This window comes from Emydura macquarii, unplaced genomic scaffold (assembly GCF_026122565.2).
Source record: "Emydura macquarii macquarii isolate MOO-44397 ecotype Brisbane River unplaced genomic scaffold, CSIRO-AGI_Emac_v2 contig_1253, whole genome shotgun sequence".
Taxonomy (NCBI): domain Eukaryota; kingdom Metazoa; phylum Chordata; order Testudines; family Chelidae; genus Emydura; species Emydura macquarii.
In genome coordinates, this window is record NW_027131390.1 from 24,284,891 (window position 1) to 24,296,673 (window position 11,783).

Below are 11,783 nucleotides of genomic sequence, written 5' to 3' on the forward strand. Positions count from 1 at the left end.
GGAAACAGAGTTGTTGTTGTGCATCTTTAACTTTTATTTTGCTGACTTTTATAGGCATATAATTAAAAGTTTATAATCATCTTGAATTCTACTCAGAATTGTGCATATGATTTGTTGCACACTCTTTACAGTAGCAACAAAGCGAGGCTATTATATGATGACTTAGGCATCATCATCTTTTTGAAATACAAGCAGCAATTACATGCATTTGCACTGCACAGTAGGATTTATTGTGCTAAAATCTTGGGGGAAAAATATGGAAATACCCTATTGCCCTAAACTTCGGGTTCATCATAAACCAGTATGTACATGGCAAGAAATACTGATGTTTTCTATAGGATAAGAGGACACTGTGGAGTCCAAGTAGCATCTTCCTCTGGGTCAAGCCTAGCAACATGTGACCACATCAAAAAAAAAAAATCTCAAGGAAACACGTGCCACCCCCTTATTCCAAGTACATAAATTGACACCTTTCTTAGCAAACTATAATAATAAAAATAACTAAATTGTTCAAAACACCTAGCTCCCCTCTTTTAAATCTTTTCCTCTGTAGATTTTCCTCCCACCCCCTGCCTTTTAAAAAAAATCTTGCAATAAATTGAGATTCTCTGAGTTTTTCCCATTTTAGTTTCAGTTTCATTCCATCAGACCTTTTCACTTTGCATTTCTTTTCCTTTATACTTACAATATTTTCATTTTTTCAATCTTCTGTTCCCCTGTGAGTTGCCTTATTCCAAACAAAACAAATTAAGGGCTGGTGTTCTCTCTTTTTGCCACTTTCCTTTCTGCTCACTCCATGCTTTCTTCCTCAAATCACTTCTTCCCTATTTTAAAGTTCCCCCCTCTCGTCTTCCCTCCAAATTCTCCCTTCATCCCTCCATCCACTCACTGCTAGTCTGGTGCCTGGGGATTAGCTCCTGAGGTTGAGACCCTGCATGCCATCACTCTGTCTGCCCCCCTCCAGTCTGCAGCCCCTCTCTCAGCCCCAGGAACCAGTGTCCTCTTTGTGACTCAGCTCTCCAGCTAGGTCACTCCGTGTCCCCTCTTATGGGACAGCAAAGTCCCTTCTCCCCAGCAGGTCTAGGCAATCTTCCCTTCCACTGCTGTGGTGCCAATCCCTCAGTGGCTGGTAGGGGAATCTGGGCCAGCCCTCTACTCTGGATTCCAGGGACCCTTAGCTCAGCAGTCCTGGGTTTTCTTCTCAGCTGTCACTCCTTCCCTGGACTGCTACCACACCTGCTTCCCCTTCTCTCTCTGGCTGTAACATCCCCCAAACCCTCCTCCCTCTTCCCGGGGAGTAACTGCTGCCTGCTTTCCTACAGCCTTTCCCAGCAGCCCATCTGTTGCCAACTACCTGGCTTTATACAGGCCCCACCTGCTCCTGCACAGCTGAACCTGCTTCTAATTAGTTCCCTGCTCTTCCTCCAGGTCTCAGGTCTGCCTGCCATAACCTGGCATAGAAGGCAGTGGTGGGAGTGACTGGGGAATCGTCAGCTCTATTTGCATGGATTCTGTGATTCTCAACACACTGGGGAAGTGCGCAGAGGGGTTGTGGCTGCCCTCTGAGGCTGAAGTAACTGTCTTGGGGTGTGGACTGTAATGCAGCCTCCCAACCCACTCCTGCTTTGTAGATGCAGGTGAATTCCCAACTCCTCTCACGTTCCCCCCATATGAAGCCAAGTAACTCAAGCTTTACACAGCAAATTTCACCCTAAATGAGCAATTTTCAAATTAACTCGCTAATGAAGTGCTAGATGATCCTTTCCATTCCCATAAGCAGCAGGGACCCAGAACTAATGTTTCCGAGCTGGGTTGGGAGAGCATGAATGGGTGTCAGCTCCACAGCATCGTTCCCTCTTTCTCTCACCTGAGAGATGCCACTAGGCAAGTGCTCCCCAGGGAACAAGCTGTGCAGCACTCGTCTCCACTCCTAAATGAGGGAGACTAGCTGGTTAAGACTGTAAGCTGCTGAGAAGGTCAGTACCATGAGATCTGCCACAGTGGAAAACTTTCACAGCAGTGACTTAGAGAAAGCAGTTGCCACTAAAACCTGGGTCGAAAACGTGTGGAAGCATGGATTTCCATGGTATTCTGTGCCCTGGTCCGCTTCCCTCCTGCTGACAAAATTCCATGAGTAGGAACTGATTGTGTTCCCTTTCCCTTATCCTGGCTTATCCTCTATGGCCCAAAGATCTTAAATAAGGAATATAGAAGCTTTCCATCAACCAGTCTACTGATGTTCCAATGATTGCTATAGTACAAAAAGAATAATTTTCTCTAACCTCAATGAATTATCCAGAGCAAAATCAAAAGGTGAATTTTTGGTATGCTTAGTTAAAGCTCTAACAATTTCACTTGTCTTTATGTCTAAACTGTTTAATAAGTAATGCAAAATCAAAGTAAAATTTATGTTTTTTATTAAGACAATCCCACAGCTGGAAAAATGAAACATCCTAAATTACATAAGTGACTTTCAAAACTCTAGAAAAAAATCTTTACAAATTTACATTTTTACAATACAAAAACTAACAGCTCATTGCATATAAATATTACATTTGGTCTGCCATCATCAAGTGGCATTAAAAATCCCTGAAGTATTCATTTAAAGGGACCTGAGATAGTGGATGTGAAGATATGGGCATAAATATCCCCTTGAAAAATCAATACAGAAACTAGACATATCAGTTCAAATCAGTTGTGTGCATTTTTGGTGGAGTATTTTAAACTGTCAAGAACACCAAAATGTGCAAGACTAGACAGCACCATTTCATTGTTCCAAGCTCCTCAACTGTAAAAACTGATATTTCTAAATGAAATCTGCTGTAATGATTCTTATGTAAAGAATGAATAACCTCTATTAATATTCCTAGGGAAAATTAAATCAGCCTTAGCTATATGAGTATTTTGGGTGAACGCCACTTACTGAGAAAGCATTTTGAAAAACATTAAGTGGGGCATTTGTTTGTCTGTCAAAAGAAACCTGTAAAACCACTATGATACAGCAGAGAAACACTAACATATCTTGTATTCAAACAGACCCTCTCATTCCCTAACACTTCAAGTACTCTCCTCTTGTCCTGCCCTTTGCTTCACAAATGTTTAATGCTCACAGAAACCAGGAAGGTATGCACTATGTTCTTATTTATAAGAGACTGGGAAATTATTCTAATTTGTAAGTTTAAATATTTTATGATGAATTCACAAACATGGGTTGTAGTTATCTAACAGGAGCATTAGTTTGTTTGCATTTTCAGCACACAAACACTGAACTTTACTAAGTTCTCATTTAAACACATCAGATCTGAGGTACCCACATCCATGCATATAAATGTATTTAAGCACCGTTTTCATACTAGGAGTTAAGGCTGTGACAGCAATTCCACTGGAAATCTAGTTTTTCAGGGATTCATAGCACAGTTGCAGAAATTTGCTGTGGGCTGAAACATAACAGTAAAAATGTACAAGCTTCCATCAGGTCTTTGTGTTTCTATTACTAAAAAAAATTGATAACTTTTTAGACCAAAATTTTGCAGGCTATTACTTACTGTACATAAAGGAGTTTTTTTAAAAATGTGTAAACATCCGATATACTAATATTTGAAAGTTAACTACCGCACATGAGCAGTAATTTTCTATAATATATACTTGTAAGAACACGACAGCTTCCTACGTTCCTAAATATAGATTTATCCTTAGATTGTTAATTGCTCCTTCAATCTATCAGGTAAATAATTAACATTTTATAAAACTTTCCATGACAGTTTAAAAAAACCCAAAAGTAAACACAAAAATACATTTAAAAATATTAAACTTGTGATACAGACCAACAACAGTAGGACACACTAAGATAAGGCTGACAACATCCTTAACCTAAAACTGGTTTGTTTACTCTGTCATCTTCTGCACAGGGTAAAGGTAAATTATTAGTCTTGAGTTAGTTATTAGTTAAATGCATTTTCTCATTTTAATACTGCATGATTTGGAATGTTCATCAGACACATTCTATAGACATTAAGAAGCCGTATTTTCAAACATTTGCCAAGATTCATCTCACTTTTAGCAGTTAGCTCCTCAAAAACATTGTCAAAGGCAATACATTTTTGCTGGTCTTTCCGTAATTTTTAATTACTGTACATGGATATTTTACCCACCACACCCCTGACTTCAATTCTCTTCAGTACTTTATATACTATACAGTTTTTATATTTATGTGCAGTAGAAGCAGCTAGATCTACATTTATTTTTTAATCATAAGGGAAGTTGATTAAAATCAGCAACAGCATAAAGAACTCAAACTGATATCACCCACAGTTGGTTTCCTAACCATATTTTTGCCTCCTCTTACTTTTACATATCACAACTCTCATATTATAAATATCACCAATAATTTTCCTACATGGCTTTCTTTTCAAGTGAATTACTCCTCTAATGCTCGTTTGTAAAGAAAACAAACCATCTTTTCTCTCCTTTTTAATCTTTGCTTTTCGGTTTGTGACGTTAGCAGGTTTGAAAGTGAGGGATTGCTGCAGACCTGAATCAGATATAAATACACATAGGTCTGCGCGAACTTCCCCACAGTTCATTTAATACACTTTTACTTTTGTCCTCACAAGATCTTGCTCTTGTACGGCTCAAGCCTGCAGAGACTGTAGCATATCAGCAATTTTACATGCATAAGAGTCCCATTGCTTCCTTTTTGAATGAGTCTTTGCAAAACTGAGCCCTTAATCCTGAACATCTACTGAGTGGAGATGGTCGGTCATTCAGGATATTGCTGCATTTTGTAGTTTTTTGGTTTTTTTAAAAAGAGTACAAGTGGGGATAAAGATGACACCAGAAAAGAAGTGATATTGAGATTGAAGAGGGGCGCTTCACTGGGAAGCTTAAGCACACCTCACTCTCTGTAAGTATGACAAGTAAAAAGGCATGAATCCTCTTAAAAAAAAAATAAAAAAAAAAAAGGAGTGAGAAACTTGAATCAGATACCACAATGATGTGTGCCATGTAAAAACCTGAATAAAGTAGTATAGGTTGCTTCTAATGGAAAGATCTCTTGAAAACCCAAGATTTACTACCTTTTCAAAAACACAAAACACTGAAAGTAATGGAGAAAACACTTTTACATTAATTGCCTAATACTATTCAGCTATTTTCAGGATTTCAGAATGCTTCATGTACCATAAAGTATTTTATTAATATTCAAAAACTATTTCCCTCCTCAAACTAAACAGAAAGATAACCTACTCCTTCAAGACATGCCATGCTGATTGTTGTTTGTGATGCTGAGTTGTAACTGAATATTCCAAAATGCAGGCAAAATTGTATGCTAATCCCACTATCTCACCACGGGAAAGGAAGCACATGAGATGTACAGTTCTTACATTAACTCATGTTCAGGTCATGTAAAGAAAACGTGGTAATTCAGATAATAGCATGAAGCAATTTATAGAGGAGACTTAAATTTTTAATTCAGTCAGAAGTGGCGACACCCGATTATCTGTTGCTCTGTCCCTTTACCTCAGAGCAGAGTGAGTGCAGACACTGGTTTCAGTGTAACATTGGTGTAAATGAAGGCCTAAGGTGCAGGACAATGGATAATCAGGTCCACAAACTTTCTAAGTTTCTATTAATTTACTACAAACAATTTGGTTTCTTAATAAGCAAAATATGGCAAGAAAATAAGTTATTTGAATTTACGGGCAAGTGACGTTAGGCAGACAGGTGGCTGAGAAACAACCTAATGTAATTCCTAATGGCCCAGCAAGAGCATCAGAGTTTAAATTTCAGCTGATCCTGCTGACACATATGGAGGGAATACCATGGTGTGCAGTAGCTGCAACACAGGCAGGCTATTAGGGGAGGACAGAGAAACAAAAGAATGGGAGGAAAAAGGAAAGAGGTGAGGCTGGAACAAAGCCACAAAAAACAGAAGGAAATGGAGCCGAGACACAAGATAAGGGGAGGCAAAATGGAAGTCTGGGGCTGGGCCAAAGGCCTAGTGACAGCATATCGGTGTTCAGAACCAAGAGTGGGCCCATGTGCCCTGTGCCAGCAGGAGGCTGGGTGCGCTGCAGAGGTAGTAAGTTGGTATTCAAGACGCACAAGAATCAAACACACTCTCAAACGTTCAGCCCCCTTCACTTGAAAGAGGTTTGGGGCCAAGGAACCCTCCAACACCCACAAATCAAATGTAGCTGCTGGCTGGTGGCTCTATTTGCAATCCTGTTTCCTAATGCTGGTAATGGGATGCCCTCCAACTGCTGATATTAAGGAGTGAGGCCATTCAAAACTTCCGTGAACATTCATTCTCATTTCTGGAGAAAGCCTTGAAGCGCTGGTATTTGGGTTTTAACTAAATATCGGCAGAGTCTGCAATCCAATTAGGGATTTTGTTGTTAACCATTAGCATCTTAAACATACGATTACAACACCTTCATGCACGTGTGTTAAAGAGTGGGCCCAAAGAGAAGTCACATTTTGCTAAAACTGTATGAGTAAAGATGATGCTGATGACCCTGCGATGAACTCTGGGTGGGCAGAGCTCTGTGCTGGCATGGAACCCCACTGACTTCAATGAGGCATTACATGAGCACGGAGGTTTTGGATGGGGACCTGAAGGGCTAGATTGCAATCCGGTTGGTGCAAGGGCTATCTTGTTTCAATGCTTCTGCTGCAGCTGTCAGGCTAAAATCAAGTGTCATGCAGCTTTAAGTAAGTGGCTTTTAGTTGAATTTAACATCTGAGTTAAAAAAAAAAAAAAAGTGTCCAACTTATTACGAAATTATAATTCATCTACAGAATGAGGCTGAGAGAAATCCAATGTCTAAATTGGAAAAAAGAAATCCAGATACAAAACCAAGTAAAAATAGCAATAAAAATATAAGTTATTTCTTTCATGCTTATAAAAAGGGTTTTCATGCACAAAATAAAATAAAATAAAATTATGAGATTCTTTACAATAAGCATAGCTCTGTTGTTCTAGCACACCCTGCTGTCTGGCTCTTAATCACATAACACATTTTAGATTAATACTTACACCACAGCAGAGTGCTGTTTTACTGTTATCTTCACAGTACTTCATTACATATAAAAGATACATTTAAGAACATATTTAATCTTACTCTAATTGTTGCTAAAAATACATTTAAAGACTTAAGAAATCATGATTTTTTCAGGAATCCATGTTTTTCCTTCCCCCGCCCCCAAATAAATTAATAATTAGAGCTTCAGCCAGCAAGAAACTCATGGACAGCATTTCTTCGGAATCTCAAGATTTCAGGACTTTAGAATAGGAATCTCAGCATTTATATTGGTTGAAAAGAACTCTGATCTAAAATATGTATGATTATGTCTAGGAGCAGACATAACCATGTTTTTTCTGGTTACATAGATGAGAGGACCAATAACTCTAGGGAAGAATACATTTGCTTCTGAATACATATTGTAAGAGATAATAGGACAGGCATTTGTATTTTAAAACACAATACAGAGCTAGGAGATCCTCTGTGTCCATTCTTAGTTAAAGGGAGCATCTGAGTCATGCCCAGAAAATTGGTTTTGGCTTAATTGGGACAATTGTAACAAAAGGTTTGTTAGATTTTTACTTTACCATAAATTCAGATCAATACCATACGCTACTTAGAACACTTTCTTCTCCCCACTCCCGAGCCTGATGACCCTCACAGCATTTGTTCAAGTTATCTTGCGCCTAACTAGAACTGTTGCAAAGAGATCAGCCAGAACCAAAGGCCAGAACCAAATCCATTTATGTGTGAGAATATACACTTCACTATTCCTCCCCTCTAGGTTTTCCAGAATTATTGACCAAGTAATAAAAGTTGCACATTAAGGAAGAAATTTTGGGTTGCTGCATAAGGGTCAAAAAAACCATTTCAGAATTTCATCTATCATTAATTTTGGCTTCCAAACCTCCTCTCTCATCCCTTTTTCTCCACGTACAATCAATGATTCACTCTCTCAACTCAGCTAGAGGTGTCATGTAAGTGTCTCTTCCTTGATCTAACATGACAGAGTCCCACAAATCTTTAACTGGACCCTATAAATTAGAAGGCTGCAACTCTCCATCTCACCCCGAAAGAACAAGCATGTTCCAATTATACAAACAGCCAGTCATTCTATCTGAGGAGCAAGATACAGAGTAATCTCCTAACCCTACATTTCCCTCATAGCATTGCACACTGTATTATTACTGTCATAATGACCTTGGTGTGCAAGTTATTCTTTTTCAATGTAACATTTCAAAGGTAAGAGTACAGTACAATGTGAATTTTCTTCTGGAAGCTTGAGCCGCAAGGACTCTTTTCAAGCATATGAATGGAAGCTTATCAGTAATGATACAAAATATGAGTAGCCAGCAAGGACATAATAGTTCAATTTAGATTTCTTGACTATTCAATGATCAAATGAAAAACAGAAACACAGATTTTCATTGAATAACTGATACCAGAAATGTGTGAGAGCCCATTGGCTGTTTGCCCAACAAATTACCATCTGCTAAAAGCATATTAGGCTTGTGAAAACTTTGATCATTACTAAGGTTTGTTTCAGAGTGTCAATATGATGAAGAAAGGGTTATTTCACAATCTGAGCAATTCCATCCCTACTACACTCATTCTTGCCTCTTCTTCAATAAGCACTGCAGAATAGCATCTATTTTTTTTTTTAAGTTTCCAGTAGTTGTAAATAGAGGTAGCTGAGCTACTGTTAAGACAAGTAATGCTTTGAAGAGGAGGAACCTTTCAAATGCTGAAATTAATCCTTTGCTGCACAATTTCTATTAATGCTATAAAAATATGAGGACAAAAAGAAAATAGTAACTTTTGCATTTGGCACCTTCTGTCTAGATATTTATACTTCTCAAGTAGTCTCTTTTTAATAAAGTTAATGCACACATTAGGACACACCACATCAAAGGTTTGCTACATATTTACAAGGCACCAACCCTTTCTCACTTTTTTTACATGAATTACGAACCAACAGAAAGCATTTCAAAACCCCCTAAACTGTAGTATAAACATACTTCAGTTCAGCACAATTCATGAAAGTTTGGCCTGGGAAGATTAAAATAATCCAGATCCTTCTTACAATATAGAAACTGTAAACATTTTATAGCTGCCTTTAGGATTGGTGTATTGTGCAAAAGTTATAATTATTACTGTGTATAAGGATTTATGATAGAAACCATATAAAAACTCTGAAAGAAGGTGCTATTTCTATAATACAAAAAACAAAAGAAGGGAGAGATTTCATAATCATGATTCAAAATGTCATGCTATTATTGAGAAGCTGGAAGCTCCTTGAAACATAATGAACTTGTAGTGTGTGGGGAAGAATTTCTGTAATTTAAGGCCTAATGAGTAAGGCTTGTTTTGACCAATGAAGTGTGGTAATCTGAAGTCTTAAAACAAATGCATACTGGCATAATGGAAAAGCACCACTGTAGAAAGTGAGTGGAGTCCCCCCACAACTTGCTTGGTAGATTTTCTGGTAAAATCCCTGCAGTAAAAGGCCATTGAAGTTCATCTGAAATTTTTCCAAGATTTTTAACTGTCAATAATTCCATCCCATGAGATGGCTGACCCTGGCTTTTTCTGTCATTTTCCGCACCCTGCCCGATCTGGAAGTACCAAGGTTCAGAGGATCCTCGGTGTGCACAAAGTTGTCGTTATCTGAATCGTCATTATATAAAACAGTTCTCCTGCCCTCGTTCCTTGTTTTAATTCGTGGTGGCCTACTGAATCGCCCTCCAAGCATATTCTCGCCAAATCGGCCTCCAAACAGATTCTCAAATTCATCATCTGCAATTCGTGCACGTTTGGCTCTGGTTGCTCCTCGTGAAGCTCCTCTACCTCCTCTGCCTCTTCTTCCTCCCCTGCCTCCTCTTCTTCCTCTGCCGCAGCCTCCTCTTCCTCCTCTACCACCTCTTCCCCCTCTGCTCCATCTACCCCATCTGCCCCATCTGCCTCTCCTTCCTGTCCCTCTGCCCTGCCAATTTCTTTTCCCACCAGCCATTTTCCTTTTAATTTTTCTTTTGGGTTTGGTTTGCACAACTTTACTGTAGTCATGGTCTCCATCAATGTAATCCTGATCTGTTCTAGACGTTGATTCAGAATCTGAATCAGAGCCACATCTGCTTTCAGAACTTGAGCTGGATCCTGAGTCCCCACTTTCTGATGAAGATAAACCCGGTTTTCCTTTTAATTCTCTCGTCTTCTCCTCTTCCCCTAGGTGATCCTCCTCTTCTGAAGCACTTACTAACTTTCTCTTGACTGCTACCCGAGGCTCTCTGCCATCGCCATTTGTAAGTGGTCCATCAAGAGATTGATCTAAACAAACACAAAAAACAACAGTATGATAATAGAGTCAAACCTGAACTGCAGCAATTCAAGGAAAAAATTATTTTCAAATATAAAAAGGATTTTCTATTCAAATTTAAATTTATTTCACATAGCTTGTGCTATCAGCCCTCATCAAACATCTGTTCTCTAAGGCCCCAATCAGCACTTCAAAACATACTTAATAGTAAGCATGTGAGTAGTCCAACTGAAATCAGGGGGATTACTAGGTACTGAAAACAGCACGTTTTAGTGCTTTGTGGAGTGGGGCTTAAAATGTTTCTCCTTCCACAGTTAACATGTGCTGCTTGCAAAGCTTGAAAAATCACATTAATCCTGGAAAAATCAAGAGCTATCACACAACAAGTAACATGTTAACATGATAGCAATTTTATTTACAAAAATATTCATATGCTGACAAAGGTGTGTGTACCCATTGACAGTTTCACAGGAGTGAAACACTTACATCTGTTATACCCACAGGTTGGTAAAAATTCTAACCACTGTGTAACTCCAGTCAAAAAAAGCCATGAGTTAGTCAGGACATTTGTGTTCTTTGCCAAACCCACTTAATTTTCTTTATGCCATAAATATGACAACTTTTAAAACATTTTTTCCCTTCTCTTCAGTTTTAACATGCCAAATACAATGTCAGCTATTTCCTTTGGGAAACTCCTAACTTTCTTTGAGAATTATCATGTTTTCCCATCTTGGCCAAATTTTAAGGGCATTTGTTGAATCTTTGGAGAATATTTATCCCATAGCTTAGATAACAGATTTCAGAACTGTAAAAAATGTGTCCCAGAAACGTGACAAAGCAGTGGCATAAGTTCAATTTAATACTGCACTCAGGTGGAGAGGTTACAAGCACATTTTGCTGTTTGAAAACAGCAGTACGTACGCCCAATAGGAAACTTTTTTAGCACATAGCAGCACTGTAGATTTATACCTTTGCTTGCAGCGAAATGTATTTGTCTATGGTAGCCTATAGATACCAGAAGAAGATTTCCTTTTTAGTAAAACTAGTCATCCAAAGAAGAATAAAACTTCTGACCTTGTTTAACTGGTGTGGATTTACTCCTGACTAGTCTATTTTTCCCTGGATCAATGTTATTTCCACTTCGGTTCTGTGTATTTAACCCAGATGAGGATGGTTGGCCCTCCGTTTCTTCACCAATAGCTGAACCCAGAGCCTCCTCGGTAGTATCTGAAACTTAAAATAGGACATCACAAACTCAAACAATTTCCTTTCTCTCTCCTTATAGTGAGTGACATGCTAGGGCACTGTGCAAACAATCAGATTACACCAGTGCAGAGTGGTCAATCTTTGCTTTAATAAATGCAGGGAAAACCAAATCTGTTACACCAGTAATTTACTATGAACTTCAGGGATATATCTAGTTTGCATGTAATCTATTCCAAACATAA

The 11,783-nt window shown here is 38.6% G+C and overlaps 1 protein-coding gene across 1 annotated transcript in view; it reads right to left on the bottom strand.

The window, feature by feature from the left end:
• Window positions 1-2,400: 2,400 nt before the first annotated feature.
• Window positions 2,401-11,783, bottom strand: part of BRWD3 (bromodomain and WD repeat domain containing 3) — an 84,850-nt gene continuing 75,467 nt past the window's right edge. Inside the window, exons 39-40 of the mRNA XM_067548360.1 lie at window positions 11,410-11,568; window positions 2,401-10,346 (exon numbers count right to left, since the gene is read on the bottom strand). Of these exons, the coding sequence (XP_067404461.1) occupies window positions 9,571-10,346; window positions 11,410-11,568 (935 nt within the window). The 3' untranslated portion in view covers window positions 2,401-9,570. The remainder of the gene's footprint in view (window positions 10,347-11,409; window positions 11,569-11,783) is intronic.